This window comes from Aquarana catesbeiana, linkage group LG07, assembly GCF_042186555.1.
Source record: "Aquarana catesbeiana isolate 2022-GZ linkage group LG07, ASM4218655v1, whole genome shotgun sequence".
Taxonomy (NCBI): domain Eukaryota; kingdom Metazoa; phylum Chordata; class Amphibia; order Anura; family Ranidae; genus Aquarana; species Aquarana catesbeiana.
The window spans coordinates 23,899,837-23,925,859 of record NC_133330.1 but is presented as its reverse complement, the minus strand read 5'-3'; the positions used below and the strand labels follow the sequence as shown (position 1 = coordinate 23,925,859).

Sequence of the window (26,023 nt, the reverse complement as noted above, 5' to 3'; positions counted from 1 at the left end):
CTGGAATGGATGGGTTCGGTTAAGAAAAAAGGGGGGGGGGGGGGGGTGCTGCAGCATAGAAGGTTTTTTACCTTAATGCATAGAATGGTAAATAACCATGAGACTTTACAATCACTTGAAGCCATGTATGCATGAGGCCTAATCCACATTGTGAGAAGCTCATAGTGTGCAAGACTGAAGGGAAGGCCGGGGTTCAGCTTGAACTTTTCTCATTACATAAAAACAAGCGCTAAAGCAAAAAAGTTTAATACCTTCCGCATCCACCAAACTTCACCCATTAAAAAACAAAACAAAAAAACAAACAACCAGAATGGGGAAAAACAAAGAATAAGACATACGCTCGGCAGTCTACCAGGAGTACAGTATATAAATATTCATTTGTACAACTTTGTACATTTAAAAAAAAAAAAAAAAAAAAAAAAAAAAAGGATCACAGTTCTGCCATATACACAAATAAAATCCAATATAATTTAAGGTGTAGAGCAGCGGATGCTCAAGTCAGCAACGTCCGCAGTCTGCTAGAAAAGGATCCGATCGTTAATGTGGGATGGGATGCCAACTCATCCGATTCACAGCTGACCGCTTTGTATTCCAGAGGTAGGTTCACCATCAATGAAGGGATTTCCAATGTAAGAAAAAGAGAACGAATGCTGCAAGAATGACGGAAATCCTGTCAACGGAAGCCACGTATACAGCCAGTCACCTTACAATCACAGGCTGAAGTGAGAGGACAAGTCAGATGAAATCTATAAACATGCATTCCTTGCTGGTCACCACAGGGCTCTGGTCACACCGCACCGATGTGAGGGAGTTGGAGACTTTTTTTTCCTTCTTAAAGTAGTTATAAAGTCTAAACATTTTTTTTACCTTAAAAGGAGTTGTAAACCCTCTTTTTTTAACATGTTATACTCACCTGCTCTGTGCAATCATTTTGCACAGAGTAGCCCTGATCCTCCTCTTCTGGGGTGCCCCATTGGCGCTCCAGGCTCTTTCTATGGCGGCACTCAGTGGAGCACTGAGAGGACCCAAGAAGAGGAGGTTCCGCTCCATTGCACAAAGCAAGTAAGTATAACATTGTTCTTTTTTTTTTTTAACAAATAGCATTTACAATCACTTTAATTTAAAGCTGAAACTCTCCCGTGGTTCCTGCTTTTCCCCATAATATGATAAAATGTTTAAATAAAACTTTTCCATTATATACCTAATTTTAGTTTGTCACCTCACCACTGGGTCTCTCTGCTTCTCTACGCAATGCAGACATATCATAGCTGGTGGGAGGAGTTGTGCAAGGCTTCCTGAATACATCACAGCCTCAGAACTCCTCCCAGGGGCCCTCAGTCCTAATGCATGCAGTCTGCTAGCTTGTGGGAGGAGTTATGCAAACATTAAAATGCCTTGATTGGTTGGCGTCAGTCTGGAGGAGTGGACAATCCTAGGCAGGCTGCCTTTGCATGCATTCAGTCCAGGAGAGGAGCCGGTACACCCGTGCAGGATGGAAGGGAAGGCCCGAGGTCAGATTTAAAGTGTTACTAAACCCAGTAATATGCCCACCCACAGTGCTCACAACTTATAAATCTTTTTTTGATGTTAAAATACTGCCACTTTATTCCCTTTTGGCTGATCTGTATACCACGATTACGTGATAAACTTCAGAGTTTGTCCAATGCTGTGTGTGCAGGTAGGAGATTTCTACTGTTGCCTGTACCCACGCCCACATGTGTGATGTCAATATCATGTGACCTGGCTAGCTCTGAGAACAAGGAACTGTTCTCTCCAACATTAAAGACACAACTGAACATGTGCAGGTTGGCTACCCTGCCTGTGTGTTAGCTGGCTTTCCCCAGATAGAAAGTGCAGGGGGGGGGGGGGAATCATACAGGATCAAACAGCCTTTTTACACAATGCAGAGGATTGACACCCTAAGTTCCACAGTGAGTATAATAAGCATGCTTTACTGCATATACAGACTGATTTTACTGTTGTGGGTTTAGTAACACTTTAAGCAACACAGCTTATTCACCTCCCTACCCCCACCCGCAACTGGACAGCAAAGGAGCAGAAATGAGCTGATAAGGTCTTCTCTCTGCTCACTCCTGGCAGCGCACCAGACTGGCCCCAAATGTTGCCTGTCTCTCTCCCAGTCTGACTACTTTACACATGATTACAGAAGGCTGCAAGTTCAATTCATGGACCTTACATATTGCATTTAAAGTTACTTTTTAATACATTTGCAGGTTGCAGTTCGGCTTTAAGCAGTATCCTGCTTTTCAGTTTTGTTTTTTTTTTTAGATCATCAGATTAAGGATGCTTTCACACTCGAGTTTTTTTAAGCACAAAAAAAAAAAAAAAAAAAAAAAAAAAAAAAGGAAAAGGCGCCTGAAAAGCTCAAGAAAAATGCTTCCTTTTAAAATCTATGAATGTTCACACTGGGGAGTTGCGCTTCCGTTGCAGTGTAAAAAAAAAAAAAATCTTGCTTGCAACATTTTTGGAACATGTTTGGGAAGTTAAAAAATCCTCCCCATTGAAATGAATGGAAAACACATCAAAAACGGCCCCCGCTAAGTGTTTTTGGTGCAGTTTTTGAGTCACAAAAAAAAGAAAAACCAGCACTGCATAAGTGTTTTACTGGCAGTTTTGAAGCGATCCAGTGTGAAAGTGGCCTCAGTCATTTTATTGATGGCAATGGGCTCAGGTTGTACCATTTTTGTTTCAGATTGAGTGGGGAAAAAGGTAAAATATCTGCTGGACTTTTACTGCTTTCAAGAGCTTCATTAGGAAGAATTTCAGTCTTGGTGACAAGTTTTATCAGACAGGAAGTGAGAGGAAAATCTGTAACAAGGACCCAGAAAGTAACAGACTCTTTTTATTAACCTCATGGTTAAAAAAAAAAAAAAAAAGCATCTGTCATGTATTTCTTTTATACCCAATGCATGCAGCTGCATGTTATTTAATGTGGCCATGGAAATATGGGAGCTTATGCGCATATTTGCAAAAAGGCTTCAGGGGCATTAAAAAACAAACCTGGGTTTGTTTTTCTTTATGATTAAATGAGCATAAATTATTTTAACAAACATCGAGAATAAATGAATATTCTGGTCAGTAGAATGCATTTACGCTGAATGCAATATGCAAATATACATGGCAGAAAAATCCAGCAATACCTTGTGCATAAGGCCTTGCGCCTTCCCCTCCTCAACTAAAGCACAAATGTTTTGATTGCACACTTTTAGATTTTTCATGCTTTTACAACTTTGTAATCCTTTTTCTACAAGGATAGCCATATTGGGTCATTCCACTTACAGGCTTTTAAGGGGTTCATTCACCTTAGGGCCTGTGATCCAATCACGTCCAATGGAGACGTGAGTAGATCATGGCGGACCTGAGTGGAAGGTAAATGCGCTCGTATGGACTAGCAGGTGTAAATAGGCTTGTGTCTAAGTATTTACACCTGCCTACCACCAGGACCGATCAGGAGGTCGGATCAGAGGCAGCCGGGTGTAAGCCTAGGTTCACACTGAGGGACTCGGACGACTTCAAACCCGCCTTTCATTGCGAGTTTGGGGGCGATTTGACAGACATCTGTGCGGGTTCATGCACAGAGGTCTATTGAAATCGCTGCCAAAAGAGCGCAGGAACTACTTTTGTAAATTGGTGCGGCGCCATTGCCGGCAATAGGCTCTGATTTGGCATGCGATTTGACATGTCAAATCAGCCCAATGTGAATGTGAGCTAAAAAGGAACAGCGGTCAGTTTACCCCCCCCTGGATGCCCTTAGAGCAAAGTGGGGCTTGTCCATGTCTGCTTTACATAAACTGATCGGACACAGACCTGTCATCCACCTGCTCTGCTCAGATGTCTGCCTATGCAGAGAAGAGGCACATGTAGATTTAAAAAAAAAAAAAAAAAAATCTACAACAGTGCAGCTTTTTACCAAAGTTGAAGAACACTCTACAGGTAATTTGCATTCCTCCTAAAGCCTGACTAAAAAACTCCCACAGGTGGCATCATCCCTTCCCGCCTTGATGCTAAAACACCTCCAGTCAATTCAAAACATGTCTTCTCTCCCCTCAGCCACAATAGCTCCAAACCTCCAAGCTCAGCATCAAAGAGAAACGTTCACGCCTGAGATGGTAAAGGTGAGCAGTAACAACAAGGCCTCACTTAGCAACATCCTGGGAGTTTTTCAATTTGGCTTCAAAAGGTACGTAAATGGCCTATACCTATATCAAGGCCATTATTTAACTTTGGTCAACGCTGCAATTTTGTTTTTATCTGCTGGGACCCCTCATCTGCACAGGCAGTTTTTTTTTTTTTTGTTGGTAAAAGGTGACCTTTGGACTGTGGAGATGAGGCTCTCTAGATTGAGGTCTATCAGTCTGCCCAGCAAGGAATGCACACTCTCATATCATTCATACTGACATTTCAGGATAATTGTCCTTTGTGCCGACCACAGAATACTCCACTCCAAAAGAAGCTTCTCCAGTTTTCTGGGAAAGAATATGTAGAAAATCCTATACTGATAAACCAAATCCTCAGGGGATTCAGCAGACACCATAGCGGAAAGCAGCTTTTTGTGCACTGCCGTGTAAAAGTAGAAAGAATACATAGTGCAAAGTGATCACTTTCCACAGACAGATGGGGGGGGTCGCAGTTCTCTCTGCTCCAGAATACTCCTATGGTTGAGGGGGGGGGGGGGGGGTGAACGGAGGAGGAAGCTGTGATTGCAGCACTGTATTGACACTTCCTTGTATCCTATGGATGGGGGAGGGGGTCCACTGTTTACTCGAGGTCCTGCAGGTTTATTGTGCTTCCTGTAAATTGTGAACTGTCTGAGGCGGCGTCATCCTCGGTGGAGGCGTGAGGCTCCTAGGACAAAAACAAGAAATAAAAACATGTTTAAAAAATGGCTAATTATTGTTTACAGGGCCAAAAAATGCTTTGGTGACAGAAAGCATGATACCTGCAGGATGTGCACTGGTAGATCGACTGTGAGCTGAGCATGCGCTGCTGGAGACTGAGCGCTCAGCTGGAAAGGCAGATCGCTGTCCCCGGAAGGATCGTCCTACAGACAAGGAAGACATTGTACATTATAGCTCCATTACTTGCATGTCTGCGTAGTATTTTTCCTGCCCAACGTCAAATGTTTATATCTATAAAAAGGAAAGTGTTGTACTTCTGCATAGTAAGAGGTGCACATTACCCAGTTCAATACTGGACATTTTCACCCCAATCCTGCCCGGGCCAATTTCAGATTTCTGTGCTGTCACACTTTGAATGACAAATACTCATGCAACACTGTACTCAATTACTTTTCTTTAATCTTTTGGCAGTAATTAACTAGTTGCTGCCTGCTATAAGGAGGCCGTTCTCGGTTTATATATATATATATAGGATTATGTAGATTTGTATATATGTAGATTTTTGGCACTGATCACTGTATTAGTGTCAATAATTCCCACAAAGTGTCAGAGTGTCCGCCGTAATATCGCAGTCACGCTAAAAGTCGCTGATCGTCGCTATTACTACTATTAAAAAAATAAAAATAAAAAATTCCAGTATATATCCCATAGTTTGTAGACGTTATAACTTTTATGCAAACGCTTATTGGGTTTTTCTTTTACCAAAAATATGTAGTAGAATACATATTGGTCTAAACTTATGAAGTAATTTGTTTGTTTTTTTTGTTTTGTTTTTGTCATTGGATGTTTTATAGCTGAAAGTTTCTTTTTGCAAAATTGTCAGTCTTTTTTCGTATACAGTGCAAAAAATTAAAAAAAACAAATATCACCAAAAGAAAGGTGTGTGTGTGTGTGTGTGTGTGTGTACATCCCTTCTCTATAACTTGTTAGTTGACCTATGACTTCCATTTGCCGCCGAAATTGGAGGTTAATCTGTATTGTATGTCTGTATTGTAAGACTTGTCCCCTCACTTCCCCTCTAAGGGTTCTCTCGTATTACCATTCAAAGCTTAAAGAAACATTGGACACACAGTATTGTATACTTTTGCTCTAACTAGAAAATTTGTGCTACTTGGGTGTTTCTGTCTATGCACATGGCTGCTGTTTACAAGATTTGGTACGTGTATCGCTGCTTTTCTAGATGTTCTAAGTCGGTCCCGACTTTTCCTGTTTTTTGTGTGCCATTCTGTATTCTGGGTTTAAAAAAAAAAAACTCCTATACAAAGTTGTAACAAGGCCATGACAATAAAGCATGCAGAGCCGCCTGCACCGTGTTGGTACAAATTGCAGTAAGTGAGATCTCACCTGCAGCAGCTGGATCTGTACATATTGAGCCCCTGTGGCTGGGTCCCGTAACGTCAGGCCACCATTTGGCATAACAACACTGTTCCCTATCCGGTTACCAGCCGGAGACACTTGTTTTGTACTTTTATTTTTCTTCTGAGTAGGTGAAGTGCCTAAAAAGTTACACACAAAACATTTACATTAGATGTTAAATCAGTTAAAACAGAAAAAGGGTGCATGCAATAACTGTCCATTAAACAATGTGGCTGCCAACACTGGCAAACAGGCAAAAAAGACAGAAGCAGTGAACCGAAATAGAAGTGTTAAGCCAGTTGGAGGTACATCATCCCCTGTTTTTTAAACTGTGGGCACATTTCTAATAAAAAAAATTGTATTCTAATTGTATTTTTCTATTAAAAGAAGAAGTACAGTCAATTTGGCTGTACTTTTCCTGTGGATCACAGAAGTGCAGTGAGTTCTGCACTCCTGTGACCCCTTCTCAGCAGAGGGTGAAGCCCGCTGTTGGCCGACGTCACAGAGTCGGTCCAGGTTCAGGAAAGATCGTGGCCATATGGTCGGGATCCACTGAGAGGCTGATCCGGCCGCCCCCCTCCACAGCCCAGCACTCCAGTGAGCACAGGGGGGCAGAACATGACAGTCACCAGCTCTCTCACTGAGAACCGAGCGATCGGTGGTTCATAGTCCTAGTGCGGGGGGGGGAGGAGTGGGGGGCTTGGGGTGTGGTGGTGTCGGATGCTGCAATGCTGCATCCACCTAGGTAGCATGTAAAAAAAACAAAAACACAACCCACACTTCTTTTAAAGCCTCAATTAACAGCTAAATACATTCCCGGTGCATCAAACCGAAAGGGTGTGCCAAGTCATAAGCCACAGCCTGAGTGGAAAAGCCTGTCCTACCAGCACGCAGCAGTGAAGGACCCTTTTTTTCTCTGTGTGGCAGCAGTGATCCGAAGAACCCACTGGCTTTTGCTCTTTGCTATCTAGAGATATATCTAGATAGCAAAGAGCAAAAGCCTATCCGATTGCAGAGCTACAGGTCTGACCAACCAGAGGGCTTTAAAAATAAATAAATTGAATTTTGTAAAATCCACCTCCTAGTCATGTGACCAATACAAAAAAAGTGTTGCACATGTGGTCTCTGCCAATTCAAAGAGGGAGAGTTACTAAAACTGGAGCACTCAGAATCTGGTACAGCTGTGCATGGTAGACAATCGGCTTCTACCTTCAGCTTGTTCAAAGTCAACTTTGACAAAAAAAAAAAAAAAAGGAAGCTGATTGGTTTCTATGCAGGGTTGCATCAGATTTTGCAATCTCCAGTTTTAGTGAATCAACCCCAAAGTGTCCTGAAAGAATGACATTATCAGATTGTTCAGTAGGCAGGACACCACTGCATGAATCTTAGTCCCCTATGTTCCTATGGCATAGATCACATGACCAGAAGCAGAGCTTGTCTTCAAAAGGAAAAAAATAAAAATAAAAAATCTAAGCTTCATTTTTTCCTGATTTAACAGAAAAAATTAACTAATGTATATTCAGAGAACTCGGAGAACTTCCTTTATAATGAGATTTCTGCTCACCTGAGCTGCTGCTGCCACCTTTCTTTTTGCTCTTCACCAGCTGAATGGCTCTGTAGTCTGTCCTGGCCGATCCGCCACTCTCCTGCTAAGACAGGGACAAGTTTTAGAGGAAGTCCATATCCTGCCAGGACTATGGCACTTCTGTTTTACAACTTCAAAGTCTCAAAAATAAAATTAAGCACATTTTTTTGATGAACCGAATTTCTCCAGGCTGTTACACACACTAACACTGACCAGCATTTATCACGGATCTATACCTTGAAGCGTTAACTTAAAAAAAAAAAAAAAAATCCTGTTCCTTTATAGCAGGTTATGCAGCACAGTGGCTTGTGCTGTGTCATTTGGCCCCCTGAAACACCTGGCTGATCCCGTCAGTTTCTGTCCAACCCTTTGTAAACGGACCACAATTTATCATGGCTGCTGAGCCACGACACCGTGGTCAGTTTACGTGCCTCTGTCATCCGCAGCCTGGCTCTCCCCCTATCGACCTCTGTCCTCTCCTCCCTCCCTGCCTGTCAGCTTGTGACGGTGCCCCCGCAACTCCTGCTGCTCAAATAACATTTACATTGTCATACAATCAGCGCTGTGTCCTTATCCTGTGTTTCCCTGTGTGAGTGATTTATACAAAATAAAAAAAAGCTGATTATACCTCATTTCACAGCACCTCTCAGCGATCACGTGACCAGTCGGCTCGCTCGCTCTCCTCTTCTCCTCCCCTCCTGAGTGACGTTAGTGGGGGAAATCTCAGCCCCGCCCACCGCAGCTGTCAGATGGGGAAAAGAGAGAGCCAGTCGGTCACGTGATCGTCGAGAGGCGCTGTGAAATGAGATATAATTGGCTTTTTAATAATTCACCTCACACAGGGGGACACAGCGCTGATAGTATCAAGATGTGAAAATGGCTTAACAACTACTTTAAGCTGAAGATTAAACTGCTCATATTTTGCCTTCCCTAGTTTCTCTCCCTCATCAACATGCTAAATAAAGTGGTTGTAAACCCCCCCCCCCCCCCCCCCCCCCAAAAAAAAAAACCTTCAAGACAAAGGCATAATGAGCTACTAAATACTCACCTTAGATTGAAGCCCTTCGCAGCGTTCCCAGTACACAGCTCCAGCCTGCGACGTTGCTCCCAGAGTTACATCTCCTGGTATCGCGGGCTCCCGTGATGCGATTGGCCGAAGCTGCGATGACGTCACTCCCGCACATGCGCGTGGGAGCCGCCGGTAACGGCACACTAGATGAAGCAATGGCACGAACCGTGCCATTGCTTCAATGCGCATGTAGATACAGGGGATATCTTCTAAACCGTGCAGGTTTAGGAGATATCCCGTGTAGCTACAGGCAAGCCTTATTATAGGCTTACCTGTAGTAAAAAGTGGATAGTAAGGGTTTACAACCACTTTAACCATCTCCAGTCCGGCACATTTTTTTTTTTTTGTACACAAACAATTGAATAAACATTTTTCCAAGAGTAGTGATTCCATACTTTTTGCCAGGGGTTGTACATAGCTTCCTAAAAACATCACAGCATCCTGACCCAGTACTCCTCTCAAGAGCCCTCAGCCATGATGTAAGAGTGGGCTTACTCTTGGGAGGAGTTATGCAAATATCAAAATGCCTTGATGGATGGGTGTCAGTCTGGAATAGTGGGTGTTCCTAGGCAGGCTGTGTTTACCAGCAGACCAGCCTAGGAAAAACGCCCACATGTGACACCAAGGCTCCATGATTACAAGAACTGAAATCTAATGAATGAACAGGCCTGTCAAAGCTAGATGACGCTGGGTCTCCTCCAGCCAGGAAATGGGGCAGGCTCTTTCCGGCATGCTGCAGCTTCTAATGCACATTGTGAGAAGCTCACAGTGTGCAGTGAAATCAGAGTAAGCAATTTCTGTAAAGGAGAAGAGCCGGTACAACTGTGCAAGACTGAGGGGAAGGCTAAGGTTTAGCTTTAAGCACATCACAAGCATTTGTGCACATGAAGAAAGAACGCCGCTCTCTCAAATAGCCCATGTAACAGAGGTATGGGGAGGCCTCAGCCCCTGCCCCCTGGGGCAGGCTCCCACCCTATGAGTAAGCCCCGGTGGGCAGGGTGCAACTCGTCAGTGGGGGTGGGGTTTTTGGCAGAGACAACTAGGCTGAGGTCGTTCCATACCTCTAGGTTATATGGGCTGGTCGGGAGAGCAGTATTCTGCTTTATTCATGTGCACACTACTCTCTGGATGAGAAGATCAGCTGAGGTCGCAGTCACAAGCATATATATTATATATATATATATATATATATATATATATATATATATATATATGACTTTGCAATTATTAAAACACCTCCACTTTATAAAACATGGGAACAGAAACTCTTACCAATACTGAATTTCCAGCCACAATGAAATCCACCTCCTTCTGTGCGCTGTAGCTGCCGGCAGGGCTGGGGAACACAAACTGCGTCACAACTTTACTGCCTTCCTGCTGGTCTACAACCTCCGAGCTGTGAAGAAGGCTTCTCTCAGGTTTGGTCTGCGTCAACAATTCTGGAATTGAGCCGCTGGCCCCAAGGCTAACGGAAGGCGTCAGGCTAGCTGAATCTATAGTCAGGCTATTAGTGGAGGTCAGCGCATGCAAATCCTGGTTGGAGCTTCTCATAGATAAGGAAGCCAGGGAGCCCAGTGCCTCTGCATTCACAGTCTGTACATCGTCTAAGTTCAGATTTCCCTGCTGGAGGATGGAGGCTGCTGCGCCAAGCAGGAGGGAGCTGTCCAGACTGCCGTGGTTCTCGCTGTTGGACACCAGCACCAAGGGGTCAACGGGATGTACCAAAGAGTTACTGTTGGTCGACAGGCTGCCGCCCAGGGTGGATCTCACAGAAGATACATCGATGGTCAGTATTCCAGAGTTGACAAGGGTCAGGTCAGCTGAGATTCCAGAACCATTTGAGGACACATTGGTGAAGAGAGACGAGATGTCCAGATTACTGAGGTCACTTTGCCCTGAGCTTGTGAGTTCACTGCTGGGGGTGAGGGAGCTGGAGGCTTCCAGGTCTGTGAGGAAAGAGTGCACAGGTCAGCAACACAGGAGACCACTTTAAAAGTAGTTATAAAGTTAAGTAACACGATGTACAACACTGAATAGCTAAATGTAAACATGTAATAGATCAATCTTTGTAATTTTAAGATAATTTGCCTAGATATCCCTTTCACAATTTGAAAACTGCAGGTCACGCCCTTGCTTTTCATTCCTGAGCAATTCACGGACCTGCAGATGGGCGTATCAATATCGGGGTCATCACGTCGTAAACGCCATAAATCACGTTTGCCAATGAGCATCACTTCCCACCAGCCAAGCTCTGCGAGTTCAATCAGTAGTAGCAAGGGATGGGCAGGAGATGTGGCTTTAAACGGACCATGGAAGATACAAGCACATCGTGCATGTATCTCTGAACAGGATGCCGGAGGACCTAAACTGACCACGCCAGCATGGATCGACTTCCATGGTTGGTGTGGTCAATTTTATACTAGGGAAGAAGGGAACTGGCAGGATCAACCAGGCAATATGTCGTCTGGTGGGACGAAACGCGTCGGACGTTGTTCGTGGCAAACGCTTCCTATGAAACAAGCTTGTTTTTTTATCTGATATCTTGTAAGTGTGAACCCCTTTTTTTTTTTTTTAAATAAAAAGATTGTACAGAGTAAAACTATGTGAATTAATTTGTCCTCCGTGTCCAATACAATGGGATACTCCAACATCTGAGATTTACCTGCTGTTTATTTTGGAGTTTGTTTGTCTGAAGTGGGATCACCTGTTCCTTGAGGTCTACTTTCCATCTATGGATTACTTCATTGAGGAGATTTCCTCACCATGCCAGTTTGACCCATGTTCTATATAGTACGTGTCCATCTTATCTAGTAAGCGCGCCAACCTTACTTCCCTTGATTGCACCCCATGATCAAGCACTGTTCAAGATTCATCACTGCAATTTATTCACCATTGTTGGTTTCATTCACATCATCATGTTTTACCCAATCAAGATGGACTAATGTGATGTGTTATGTTATCCATTTTCTTCCAGTTTTACATATCAATGGTTTTGTATTGCATATTCACAATTTTTCTCTTTAATTTGAGCGCTACACTAAAGTTTTTTTTATTTTGTTTTTCACTTTGTGTCTAGTGGAGTGTTGGCTGCTCACCTATTTTTCCTATGCACAATTTTTTTTGTTTTCCTTTTATCAATATAGATAGGATAGTAGTTGTACTGTGAGCGGGTGGCAGCTCCAGGCGACGTACCTGTATGTTGCAGTTTTCTTCTGTGCCCCCCCCCCCCACTAGACTCATGCTATGGTCACAGCACAGGTTTGGCTGCTGGTTTTAGCCAATGATTCTGGCGGCAGTCAGCTGATCGACTGTGGCCAATCACACAGAGTTGCAGAACTCTGTACTATGAACAGCAATCTCGCTGATACACACACATATATATACACACACATCATAGTTTGTATAATCTAGAACTTTTAAACAAACCAATCAATATACACTTACTGTGATTTTCTTTTTATCCAAAGGCATGTGGCAGAATACATTTTGGCCTAAATTTATGAAGAAATTAGATTTTATTGGATATGTTCTATAACAAAAGTAGAACATATTGGAGTTTATTTATTTTTTTCAAAATTTTCGGTCTTTCTTCATTTAGGCTCTGTTCACACCTAGGAGTTTTATTTTCAGGCAAAAAGTTGCGTGTTTTATGCCGCAACTTTGTACAGGTCAAAAGGTCACCAATGTAAAAAGCAGAAAACACCTGTAATCTGGCAAAAAAGAAGCTCCAAGACAAAAAGGCATAATGAGCTAGTATGCATCACATACCAGCTCATTATGAAATACTTACGTTAAAACGATGCCCTGAATTGGCGTCGGCCCTCCGAGTACAGCGCGGATATCTTCCACCAGACTTACTTCCGGGTTCGCATGCACGAGGGAGCTGCTGATCATGGCACGACTCCTGAAGAAACGGCACCAGCTGTCTGTTTCTTCAGTGCGCCGATGACGTTGGCAGCAGCTCATATACTGAAACTGAATAGGTCTACAGGTAAGCCTCATTGTAGGCTTACCTGTAGGTAAAAGTGGTGTTTTCAACCACTTTAAGCAAACTATGGGTAAAACCTATGGCCTGTGTCAATGGCATCAGTTTAAAAAAAAAAAAAAAGAGAGCAGCACTGAATCTTATGGTGCTTTTGACCAAGTTTACAACTTCAAGGGGAACGTCTAATGACCACAATAGATAGCTGTGGACAAACATAGTCAGTGTGTATGAAGTCATCAGCACTCCAAAAACACATTTCCACAATTTAGTGCAAGTCCATAATGTCACAAAGGTCAAGCTGCCACAGGAATTTATGGACATGTGCATATGACCTGCATTTGACCTCCTCCTGACCTGCAGCATGCAGGCTTTACATTCCCACTTAAGAGCACAAAACCTGTTTGAAGCAAACAAAAGCCTGCCGATGCAATGCAAATATTCTCACTAATCTACAGCATCCCTAAAGTGATATTGTGCTCCAGGGGAACTGAGAGCGAACACTCATACTGACATAGCACAAACCAGGCTGCTATTGAAATGTGATGCAGGTATAATAGTGTAAACTTTGTGTTAGGTGTATGTTGAGTTTTAAATATTTTGCTAATTTAGATAAGTGCCGCTTGTTATAGGATTGCAGGCATAAAAGAAAAAAAAAGTTCCATTTACAATTTGGCCTCATCATAATCTGCCAGCCTGTTTGAGGCTCACCGATGACCGTTCTCACCTCGGCCGTGCTGCTTAACCATGTGGGACTTCAGGCTCTGTCTGGATGTGAATATCTTGCTGCAGTTGGACACAGAACATCGAGCCTTGGAGGCATCCACATCCTGAAGGTGCTTCTTTGAATGGATGTACAGACTGCTACGAGCAGAGAACTTGGCTCCACAACCTGAGGATGAAGACAAAGAAAAAGTCTACTCAAATATGAGCGATACTGAGAGATTAGTGTAGTGCTGTATCTGCATCTAAACTGGCAATATGAAGAAACTCCAACACCATTTCAGAATACCAACCTTCTGATAAAACATCCAGGGTATGACTCCATACACAGTACTAATGTCCAGGCATATATTAAAGCCGAGCTCCACCCAAAAGGGGAAGCTCAGCTTGTCTGCCTCCCCCCTCCGGGGCCACATTTGGCAGCTTTTGGGGGGACCAGGTACCTGGTTTTTAACAGGTACCCGCTCCCACTTCCGGCTCAGTTCGACCCCTCCAACACCTGCAGCCTTCTGGGAACACTTCACAGGTCCCAGAAGACTGTGACCCATGCATAGCGCAGTGCGCTTCACTGTCGGTTTCACTTATTTAAAATGGCGTCGCCAGCACGCGATAGCAGATTGAATAATCAGCTCAGGTGAAGACAAAGCAGGATTCCTGGACAGACAAGTGTCCTTATATTAAAAGACAGCAGCTACAGCATTTGTAAGGCTACTTTCACACTGGGGTAGGGTCCATTCGGGGTAAAAGCACCGTTAGTTTTAGCAGCGCTTTTTGACCTCTAGCGGGCCGCTTTTAAACCCCCGCTAGCGGCCAAAGAAAGGGTTAAAAGCGCCCATGTTGCGGTGCTGCCGAAGTGCTTTGGCAGCGCTGCCCATTCATTTTAATGGGCAGGAGTGGTGTAGGAGCGCTGTATACACCGCTCCCGCACTGAACAAAAGATGCTGCTTGCAGAACTTTTTCCCGTCCCGCAAGCGCACTGCCCCAGTTTGAAAGCACTCGGGTTTTCACACTGGGGAGGTAGGAGAGGCGTTTTTAAGATGCTATTTTTAGAGCTAAAACACCTCGAAAAGGGGTATAATTGCTGACTTAATATTTTTTTTGAGGGGGGCGAGGGAGAAACTGGAGCTCCTCTTCAAAGAGATCAGGGTGATAACTATAGCAGCAGGACTAAGTTATAAGAGAACATGGGTTATAACACTGGAAAAACATCTAGGGGTCTATTTATAAATGTTTTCATAAATGATTTATAGAAATTTTACCCGGGGTTGATGATGAAGATTGTACACTATTAGTTTACATTTACACTTTTTCTGTAATGATGTACGAACCCTTTAGAACAATTTTTAACCACTTAAGGACCGCCGCACGCCTATGTACGTCCAAACTTTGAACGGGGATATCGTTGTTATGGCAGCAGCTAGCTGCCATAACCCCGGTATCCCCGTTTTCGTGCAGCGGTCGGCTTTCAGATAAAAGTGGTCCCTGCAGCGGATTTGCCGCGAGATCACTTTTATCGGTGGCGGGAGAGGGGCCCCACCCTCCCGCCGCGATCCGGTGCCCTCCCGCCGCTTACCGGAGCGTCGCTAGTGGCGGAGGCGATCGCGTCCTTCCCTGTGGTGTGTCTGGAGACGAGTGAGGCCAAGATGGCGCTCACTCGTCTCCATGACACTGCTGGGCGGAAGCGACGTCAAAACATCACTTCCGCCCACGCCTCTCAAAGGCACATTTTTTTCAAATGTCATTTTTCTAAATGACTTTTTTTTTTTTTTATTGCATTTTAGTGTAAATATAAGATCTGATGTCTTTTTGACCCCAGATCTCATATTTAAGAGGTCCTGTCATGCTTTTTTCTATTACAAGGGATGTTTACATTCCTTGTAATAGGAATAAAAGTGACACCTTTTTTTTTTTTTTTTTAAACCGTGTAAAAAAAAAAATCAATAAAATATTGTAAAATAAATAATAAAAAAAAAAATAAAAATTTTTAAACCCCCCCCGTGCCGACGAGCTCGCGCGCAGAAGCAAACGCATACGCGAGTAGCGCCTGTATATGAAAACGGTGGTCAAACCACATGTGAGGTATCGCAGCGACCGGTAGAGCGAGAGCAATAATTCTATCCCTAGACCTCCTCTGTACTGCAAAATATGCAACCTGTAGAATTTTTTAAACGTCGCCTATGGAGATTTTTTAGGGTAAAAGTTTGACGCCATTCCACGAGCGTGTGCAATTTTCAAGCGTGACATGTCTCAGTCTAGGCCATGCAAGGACATTCACCTTTTTCTCCTTCAACCACTGTGTGCTCATTGTTGCAGTGTGCTTTGGGTCATTGTCATGTTGGAAGGTAAACCTTCTTCCCATTGACAACTTTCTGGCAGAGGGCTGCAGATTTTCCTCAAGAATTTGATGGTATTTTTCCCCATTCCAGGCGGGGATTCTTTTCTATACCCACTGTATCTATATCCATCTATCCCCTGAACATACACACACATATATATATATATATATATATATATATATATATATATATATATATATATATATATATATATATATATATATATATATATATATATATATATATATATATATATACACACACACACATATATATATATATATTTCTCAGAACAGGAAGAGTTTACCCCGTCTATGAATGCAATGAAGTGGCTTACCATCCACGGGGCACTCAAAGGGTTTAGTGCCCAGGTGAGTAATCTTGTGGCCTTTCAAGTGCTCCGCTCTAGTGAACGACTTCCCACAGCCTTCTACAGGACACGGGTACCGCCGGTCATCTTCATGTTTCCTTGAATAAAAAAAAACAAAACAAAAAAAAAAAAAAAAAAACCAGTAAAATGACTGAATGTCACCCACAGAAAACATCCATCATGTTTATACTCTGACATTATCCTGCTACTGCAAAAAACTATTCAGCACATATTTGTTATTCAGGAAAAACTGATGTATTTGAGTGGCTCTCTCACAAAAAAAAAAAAAAAAAAAAAGACTCTCGCCAGGACTTGGTCATGTTTTTAGTAGCTGGAAACACTAACACTGCATATTGCACCCAGCCATGTACAGACACGATATTACAGAGTTCATACCTTTTATGCCTTAGCAGCTTTGACATGCTTGTGAAGGAGACACTGCAGCTTTCAAAGTCACAGATAAAAGGTCTCTCACCTGTAAAGTAAGTAGTGAAATCAGATTACATAGGAAACAAAGATCTCTCACCCTGAGAGACACATTTTAGATATCTATTAAACAGTCTAATATAAACAAGCGTAGAGGTTATTCTGCAAATCTGCAACTCTTAAAGTGGAAGTCCATTCACAATCTAAAATCCCCGCATCTAAAGACACCAGGGATTGAACACTAACCTCTCTATCCCTGTGAAGAAAAAAATATACATACCTTTTTGGAAGCCGATCTGACCGGATCCCACGCTGAGCTGTCAGCCGCAGGTTCTCTGTGTAGGTGGGTGCAGAGGAGACGGAGGACAACGGAAGCCCCATAGGAACTCTATGGGTTCCCATTCATTTCACAGCTGTTTTCCTCTGTGTTCTCTGCAGAGCTTCCGGCGCTGGAGATCGGGTCGGAGCGGGTCAGATTGGCTTCCAAAAAAGGTATGTATACTCCTCTTTTCTTTACAGGGATAGAGAGGTTAGTGTTAGATCCCTGGTGTCTATAGATGCAGGGATTTTAGATTTTGCATGGACTTCCACTTTAATCCCCATCTGTATCTAGTAAAGATTAGCTGGCCTTCTGTTTGTCACTTTCGGGTTCAATGAACCATACCCCCCATGGGCATGCTGTATGCTGGGCTCACTAAACCTAATCTGCAAAGGGTTGAACTGTTCTATCAGATGACTGGCCAGCAGAGGAGATTAAGCAGCCATTAAAAGAGACCAGGAGTGCCATATAAGAGAAGAACAAGAAATGGGAAGGGGGGGGGGGGCAGTAACAGGATCTAAGGTAGGATCTAGGTGGTGCCCTTACATATCTACACATAGGGGAAACCTTTGTGTCCTTATAGGTTCCTGCACACATTTACATCTTTTTTTGCAAATCTACCAGTAAGGTCTGACCAATTGACAACTTTTATGTGTATGTAGGTTTATCTCAGCAGCTGTTGACCAGGATGGCTGAGTGACTGATGTGAAATCCTACAACCACTATTGGGAGAACTTATAGGTCTTAACCCATTCCCACTGACCATACACATCTATACAGCCTCAGGGAGGTGGGTGTTTATCCATGGGGTCTCATATATGAGCATTTCTCTTTGTGTTGGTAGCACGCCACACAGTGCGCTCCCAGCACAGAGACTGAGCTCATACCTAGAGCCCCAGGTCTCTTACCAACAATCAGGACCAAGGACTCCCGGTTTCGAGTCACCTGATCGCTAGGATAGCCTCCGATTGGCTATCAGTGATCACGGTGAGCCCGCCCATGTGTTTACTTATGCAGGCCTCAGAAAAGGTCAAATCCCCAACAAATTTCCTTTCGAAAATCAGAAATTTAATTTATTTTGTGATCTGACCATTGGATTTTGAAAATTGACCAACCAAGCCTTCAATTTCAGCTCTTGTTGCTAAAGAAAATAATTTTTATTGCCGGGAATATTCTTTTCTTTCCGTGAAATGTTCTTTTCTTGAGCTCATGTGAATTTCTTTTTCGATTATATTTCTCGCACGATTCTCCAATCATTGATTAGAAAATAGTTTGTTTTTCAAAAAATTTCCAACATGCCCGATCACTTAAATTTGATGGCTGCACAATAATCGGCTGTTACCGCGGCCTCCAATTGTGCGAAATTCAAACGAAAATTCAATTTTCGAAAGAAAATGATTTCAGAATTCTACCCAATGTACGGCTGGCTTCACTCTTCTGAATGAGGAGAAAGATACATTATATCTTTCTCTTCTCGCAGGAAAGAAAGATATAAACAAAAGTGTGTAAAAAATAAAGAAAAAAAATATTACAAAATAACTAGATCCAGGTTTGGTAAAAAAGGTAAAAGGTTACAAACAACTAACATGCACGTGGTATCGCTGTGGTTGTCAGGAGCAGGAGAATTTTGTTTGGTTTGTCCTTCGGTGGTAATTTATTGTAATAGGAAGAAATATAGATCAAAATTTTTATAAAAGTGCATTTTTTTTCCTTCCTATTTTGGGCCAGTTTTTCTTCAATAATAATAATAATAATAATAATAATAATAAAAAGTAGAAAAATAAATAGATAAATAAATAAAATAAATCAGGGGATACCCGTTAGCATTTACGACCTGCAAAAAGCCCAACTTGTCCCAAAAAAAGAAAAAAAAAAAAACGTAATTCCACCTGGATACACAAATGGTAGATGCGATGATATGTACAGTTTCACTAACATATGTCAAAGTTGCAAAATTGTGCTTAGGCATTAATATCTGTTTTACCCTCAGGCACAGGGGTTACAATAAAGAATTAAAGTATAACTAAAGGCACTTTAAAAAAAAAAAAAAAAAAACTCCTGGGGAGAGGGATTGGAACACCTGTAAGTTTTTTTATTGTTGTCTGTGTTCCCATTAAGGAGATTAACTTAGGTTTCCTGTTTACCATAGAAAGTGAAAGTAAAATAAAATCCCAAATTTGGGTTGCCTGGATATACACCAACTCCTGTCAGTGCAGACACCTCTTATGCCCTGTACACACGGTCGGACTTTGTTCGGACATTCCGACAACAAAATCCATGGATTTTTTCCGACAGATGTTGGCTCAAACTTGTCTTGCATACACACGGTCACACAAAGTTGTTGGAAAATCCGATCGTTCTGAACGCGGTGACGTAAAACACGTACGTCGGGACTATAAACGGGGCAGTGGCCAATAGCTTTCATCTCTTTATTTATTCTGAGCATGCGTGACACTTTGTGCGTCAGATTTGTGTACACACAATCGGAATTTCCGACAACGGATTTTGTTGTCGGAAAATTTTACAGCCTGCTCTCAAACTTTGTGTGTCGGAAATTCCTATAGAAAATGTGTGATGGAGCCTACACACGGTCAGAATCTCCGACAACAAGGTCCTATCACACATTTTCCATCGGAAAATCCGACCCTGTGTACAGGCATTAGGCTGCTTTCACACTGAAGCTGTTTTCAGGCATTTTAGTGCTAGAAATAGCCTCTAACGCCTGAAAACCGCGGTGGGGCGGTGCACTTGCGGTACATATTGAAGTCGTGCAAGCAGCATCTTTGGGGCGGTTTGGAAGCAGTGTATACAGCGCTCCCAAAACGCCCTGCCCATTGAAATTATTGGGCAGCGCTGCTGAAGCACCTGCAAAGCACATTGGCAGCCCCACAACACGGGCGCTTATAATGCTTTCTTCGGCTGCTAGCGGGGGTTAAAAGCCCCCCGGCTAGAGGCTGAAAAGTGCCGCTAACGCGGAGCGGCTACAATGTGAAAGGAACCTTACTGAGCTCTCTGCAGAACTACAGCTACTTGGAACACTGACCTGTGTGGCTCCGTAGGTGGATCTTCAGGCGGCAGGCTTTATCATACTGCTTGTTGCAGCCAGGAAAAGAGCAAACAAACTGTTCCTGTTCCCGGACATGAGCTCTGTGATGGGAGAACAAGGCAGTCACTGTAATAAACGTCTTGTCACAACCTATAGGAAAACAAAAAAGGTTTTGTTTATTTTACTGCATTTGTACAAATTGTAAAAATAGTTACAACTAAGAAAAGGCCACCACTAGAGCCTTCTCATTCCGCAAATACCATCTGGTTGTAAAAGGCGATGCTCTGACTTTAGTACTTTAAAATGTTTTCAAGAAACATGTAACTTTGCTCAGACTTCCTAGATATAGATACTTGCTCTCGGTCAATAAGGGCCCTTTCACTACTCTGTGCTGCATTGATGCAAGTTAGGCCATGTGTCAGTGTGTGAAGGCACCCCGATTTATAATGGATGAGAAGCCAATGTAAAAAAAAAAAACAAAAAAAAAAAAAAAGGTGGAATTTCTGTCAATATACCAGTAGTTAGTGCATTGCACTGAAAAGCACATCTGTCAGATTAGTTGGTCGGCCATTAAGAATGAATATCACCACATCACAGCAGCCCAAGTGGCGAGTGTTAGTGCAATGCAGTGGTGTGAAAAGGCCCTAAAAGTACTGAGCAAAAAAGACATATTGGCTAATATTTGAAACAGAAGACGATTCGGTCTGTGTGCGGACATCATTCTCATTACTCCACTGTTTATACTTTATTTATGGTACAACCACACCATTTATGTTGAAGTTGCCTAAAAGGAATTCAGTGGCGGCTCATCTCTACAGGGCGCTGCCCCCCTAATCCATGCGCCCGGCCGCCTAATATACATGCAGGGCGCCAGATGCATGGTTTTTTTTTTTTTTTAAGCACATGATTAGAGCCTGAGGCTCTAATTGGCTACATAAAAAGGTGGGCACAGGATGCAAAGCACTGGGCCTTGAGCCCACCCAGTTGTGTGACAACAGCAAATTTTCGCTATAGTCTTCCCGATTCTCCTTCCGGTCAATCAGGAAGCAGGTCCTGAGACCCAATTGGCCAGGGAGTCTTAGGACTCCCGGACAATCCAGACTTAGCACCCACTTCCTGTTTGGCCAGCAGGAGAAGCCCCGGCTCTTCCCTCGGCAAGTTCATCTCTTCCCGCATCCCATCTGCCGCCTTACGGTAAGGCCTCCGATCGCGGCATTCCCGTCCATCTCCCGTGAGTGAGGGGGACAAGTTGGTTTGCCCCCAAAATATTGAGCACCAGCCGCCATTGAATAAATCAATCCCCCCCCCCCCCACTTATTGAGAATCATAGTAGAACCTTTGTTAAAGCTGAGCTCCACGTTTTCTGTCATTTCGCTCTAATCAATTTGATCCAAACAAACTATTTGCTTCACTAAATGCTGCACTGGCTTTTAGCGCTGCATGAACTGTATGTAGCTTCAGTTGCAGTGCTAGGTTCCATCTGTGGGACAGAGGCTTCCCATCTCACACCCTGAACAAAAGGGAGTCAGGTTGAGCGGTGCTCAGCCATTCACAAGCAGCTTTGTATTGTGTCAATGAATGCAAAGCTTCCTCTGATTGGCTGAGGGGCCTTACTTTATACTAAAACATTGTTGCCATATTCCATTGTATTGGCTGATCAGGTCACCAGATCTGCCCGGCCTTGTTCCGGAGGATACACTCTGCTCCACTGAGAAAGTAAATACAGATCCTCTGATTGTACAGCTCAGCTGAACAGGATCCATCTGATCTGCTCTATGCAATGCTGGTGTCCTAAATGAAAATAGTTAACCATGGATTCTGCATGACATTCTAACGTGGCCACCAAACCCCTGGGCAACCAGGCAATCCTTATGGCAGGGTTCCTACAACCCCAAAAGCCAGGCAACAGTTATGCTGGGGTTCCTACACCCCCATGGAATCTAGGCAAACCCTATTGTGTGGTAGGGTTTCTACACCCCGGGAAGCCAAGCAAGGTTTATGATGGGGTTTCTACACACCCTGGAAGCCAAGCAAGGTTTTTAGAGGGGTTTCTAAACCTCCATGGAAGCCAGGCAGCGTATATGGCAGGGTTCTTAAACCTTCATGGAAGCCACGCAATATTTATGCCAGGATTCCTACACCTCCATGGAAGCCAGGCAAACCTTAGGGTGGGGTTCCTATAGCCGAAGAAGGCAAGCAAGCTGATGGTAGGGTTCCTACACCCCCATGAAAACCAAGCAAAGTTTATGGCAGTGTTACAACACCTCCATGGAAACCCAGACATTTATGGCAGGGTTGCTACATTTTCATTGATACCAGGTAATCCTTAACACGGGGTTCCTTCACTTTTAGAAGCCAGGCAATCTGTATGGCGGGGGGGGGGGGGGGGGGGGTCGCACACACCCTTTTCCTAGGCAACATTAATGGCACCTTCATGGAAGCCAAGCAAACTTTACTTTGGGGTCACTACACCTCCCGGAAGCCAGGCAATGTCTATGGCAGGGTTCCTACACCCCGGGAAGCCAGGCAGTTTCTTTTGCAGGGTTCCTACAACAGTGTCTATGGTGGGCTTACCACACTCCCAAAAGCCAGGCAATCTTTATGAAAGTGTTCCTACACCCCTCCATCCCCCTTTCCCTGGCAATTGACACCCCTGGAAGTCAGGCAACTTTTATGGCATGGCTCCTACACAAAAGCCAGGCAAACTTCATGGTGGGGTTCCTACACCCCTGGAAGCCAGGCCGGGTCTATGGCGGAGTATCTACAACCCCAGAAGCCAGGCAGAGTCTATGGCAGGGTACCTACACCCCTGGAAGTCTCTATTGTGGAGTTTTTACACCCCAAAAAACTAGGCAACATCTATGGTGTGGATGCTATACACCCCAGAAGCCATGCAGTGTTTACAGAAAGGCTCTTACCCCTCCATGGAAGCACATTTATGGTGAGCTTCCTACAATTCTATGGAAGCCAAGCAAGGTCTACAGAAGGGTTCCTACACCCCCTCCTCCCCCTGGAAGCCAGGCAGTGTCTTTGGTGGGGTTGCTACAACCTGGGAAGCCAGGCAACATCTATGTTGGGGACAGTATACCCCCACAAGACATGCAGTGCCTACAGCGGGGTTCCAACACCTCCATGGAAGGCAGCAACATTTATGGCAGGGTTCCTATACCCCCCCCCCCCCAACCCTGGAAGCCAGGCAGTGTCTTAGGTGAGGTTTCTACACCATAGAATGCCAGGCAAGATCCGTGGTGGGGACGGTATACCCCCAGAAGACATGCAGCGTCTATGGCTGAGTTCCTACACCTCCATGGTAGCCAAACAATGTCTATGGCATGCCCCCCCCCGAGCTAGGTAGCCTCTTTGGTGGAATTCCTACATTGCAAGAAGCTAGGCAACATCTATGGTGGGACAATATACCCCCAGAAGACATGTAGCATGTACAGCAGGGTTCCTACACTTCCATGGAAGAAAGCAACGTTTCTGTCAGGGTTTCTACTCCCCCCCCCCCCCCCCGACAGGGGCAGCATCTTTGGCAGGGTTCTTACACTGCGAGAAGCCAGGTGGGGATGGTATACTTCCAAAAGACAAGCAGTGTTTACAGTGGGGTTAATACACCTCCATGGAAGCCAGCAAGGTTTAAGATGGGGTTCTCACACCCCCCCCAAAGCAAGGTAGTGTCTTTGGTGATGGTATACCTCCAGAAGTCATGAAGCATGTACGGCTGGGTTCCTACAGCTCCAAGAAAGCCAGCAACATTTATGGCAGGGTTCCTACACCCTCAGAGGCCAGGAAACCTTTATGGAGAGGTTCCTACACCCTCTGAAACCAGGAAACCTTTAACGGTGGGGTTCCTACACCCTCTGAAACCAGGAAACCTTTAACGGTGGGGTTCCTACACCCTCTGAAACCAGGAAACCTTTAACGGTGGGGTTCCTACACCCTCTGAAACCAGGAAACCTTTAACGGTGGGGTTCCTACACCCTCTGAAACCAGGAAACCTTTAACGGTGGGGTTCCTACACCCTCTGAAACCAGGAAACCTTTAACGGTGGGGTTCCTACACCCTCTGAAACCAGGAAACCGTTAACGGTCGGGTTCCTACACCCTCTGAGACCAGGAAACCTTTAAAGGTAGGGTTCCTACACCCTCTAAAACCAGGAAACCTTTAACGGTGGGGTTCCTACACCCTCTGAAACCAGAAAACCTTTAACGGTGGGGTACCTACACCCTCTGAAACCAGAAAACCTTTAACGGTGGGGTTCCTACACCCTCTGAAACCAGAAAACCTTTAATGGTGGAGTTCCTACACCCTCTGAAACCAGGAAATCTTTAACGGTGGGGTTCCTACACCCTCAGAAGTCTGACAATCCTCACAGCGGGTGTCCCAACACCACGTACCCTCGAATTCGCACTTGTAGGGCCTCTCTGGCTCGAAGTGAGTCCTTCGGTGGGCTCCCAGCTTGGTGGCGGTGGGGAAGGCCTCTCCGCAGGCCTCGCATCGGAAGAGGTTCTCCTGCTCGTGGGCCTTGAGGTGGGCTTTGAGGTTGTAGACGGTGGTGAAGCTCTTGCCGCAGCCGGGGGCCTGGCAGGGGAAGGGTCTCCGCTTGTCGTGGGATTGGAGGTGTCTCTTCAGCTTGTAGAGGGTGGTGAAGGACCAGCCGCAGTCGTCCACCTGGCACTTGTAGGGTCTGCGCTCCTCGGTGTGGCTCAGCAGGTGGACCTTGAGCTGCTGCTTGCGGTCGAAGGCCTTGGCACAGCCGGGCTCGGGGCAGCGGAAGACCAGGAGGACCCCCTTCCTGGCCAGGTCCAGGGCCTCCCCCAGATTCACCTGCAGCTCCCCGATATCCTCCACCAGGAAGCCCGCCACCTGCTCGTCCTTCAGCACCATGTCCACGTCCTCCAGGGGGTCGGGGAAGCCGCTCTGGGGCCCCGGGCCGCTCCCGCACGGCTCCTCCTCCTCTTCTTCCTCCTCCCCCCCGGCCCAGCTCTGGTGGGGGGTGGCCGGCGCGCTGCTACTGCCAACCCGGGGCTGCGGCCTAGTCCCGGGGGCCTCGCAGTTCTCCAGGCTCAGCACGCCGTTCTCTAGCCGGACGGTGACGAAGCCCGGCAGCCCTTGCTCCGGAGCCGGGCTGGGCCGGGGGGCCTCCCCGCCGCCGAGGCTGACCACCATGTAGACGGGGTGCGGGGCAGGGGCGGCGGCCTCCTCCTCACCGTCTTCCGCCCCGTCGCAGGGGACGAGGAGCCCCGGGCCGCCATCTTGGTGCCGCTGCCCCGCTGACGGCCCCTGGATTTCCATCTTGGTGTCCCTGTAGCATCAAGTGCGCGCGGAGGGAGAAGGGAGGAGGGGAGGGAGGGGGGAAGCGGTCAGGCGGCAGGTTGATTCAGACCCATCCGCCGTTGCTAGGCGACGGGCCGCCGGGACTATTTCTCTGAGGGCTGAGGGGGTTTCCCATGGCAACCAATCGGCAAAAAAGACAGGGCGGGGCTAAAAGAACGAGAAGTGGAAGCTGATTGATTGTTATGGGCAGGGGCGTTGCTAGGTCTACAAAAGATCTGGGGCTAAAGCCCATAGCAGCGTAGTAAATAAAGTTATACGCTTGGATGGGTATACACATGTATATACAGTAATATACGTGTGTATCCCCAGAGAGCCCCCCACTTACATCAGGGTCCCCAGAGAGCCCCCACTTACATCAGGGTCCCCAGAGAGCCCCCACTTACATCAGGGTCCCCAGAGAGCCCCCCACTTACATCAGGGTCCCCAGAGAGCCCCACTTACATCAGGGTCCCCAGAAAGGCCCCCCTCTTACATCAGGGTCCCCAGAGAGCCTCCCTCTTACATCAGGGTCCCCAGAGAGCCCCCACTTACATCAGGGTCCCCAGAGAGCCCCCC

The 26,023-nt window shown here is 45.3% G+C and overlaps 1 protein-coding gene across 2 annotated transcripts; it reads right to left on the bottom strand.

The window, feature by feature from the left end:
- Window positions 1-230: 230 nt before the first annotated feature.
- On the bottom strand, window positions 231-25,479 carry ZXDC (ZXD family zinc finger C). 2 transcript variants are annotated; one of them, XM_073591780.1, is made up of 10 exons: window positions 24,529-25,479; window positions 20,129-20,281; window positions 16,737-16,815; window positions 16,308-16,438; window positions 13,639-13,803; window positions 10,202-10,875; window positions 7,840-7,924; window positions 6,264-6,415; window positions 4,961-5,062; window positions 231-4,866 (listed from the first exon to the last, which is right to left on the bottom strand). In XM_073591780.1, exons 1-10 carry the CDS (start codon window positions 25,424-25,426, stop codon window positions 4,780-4,782), a joined length of 2,526 nt encoding a protein of 841 aa, XP_073447881.1. In that variant the 5' UTR covers window positions 25,427-25,479; the 3' UTR covers window positions 231-4,779. The 2 variants fall into 2 exon arrangements, with proteins under 2 accessions (XP_073447881.1, XP_073447882.1); XM_073591781.1 differs by having other exon boundaries at window positions 7,840-7,921.
- Between the last annotated feature and the right edge of the window lie 544 nt (window positions 25,480-26,023).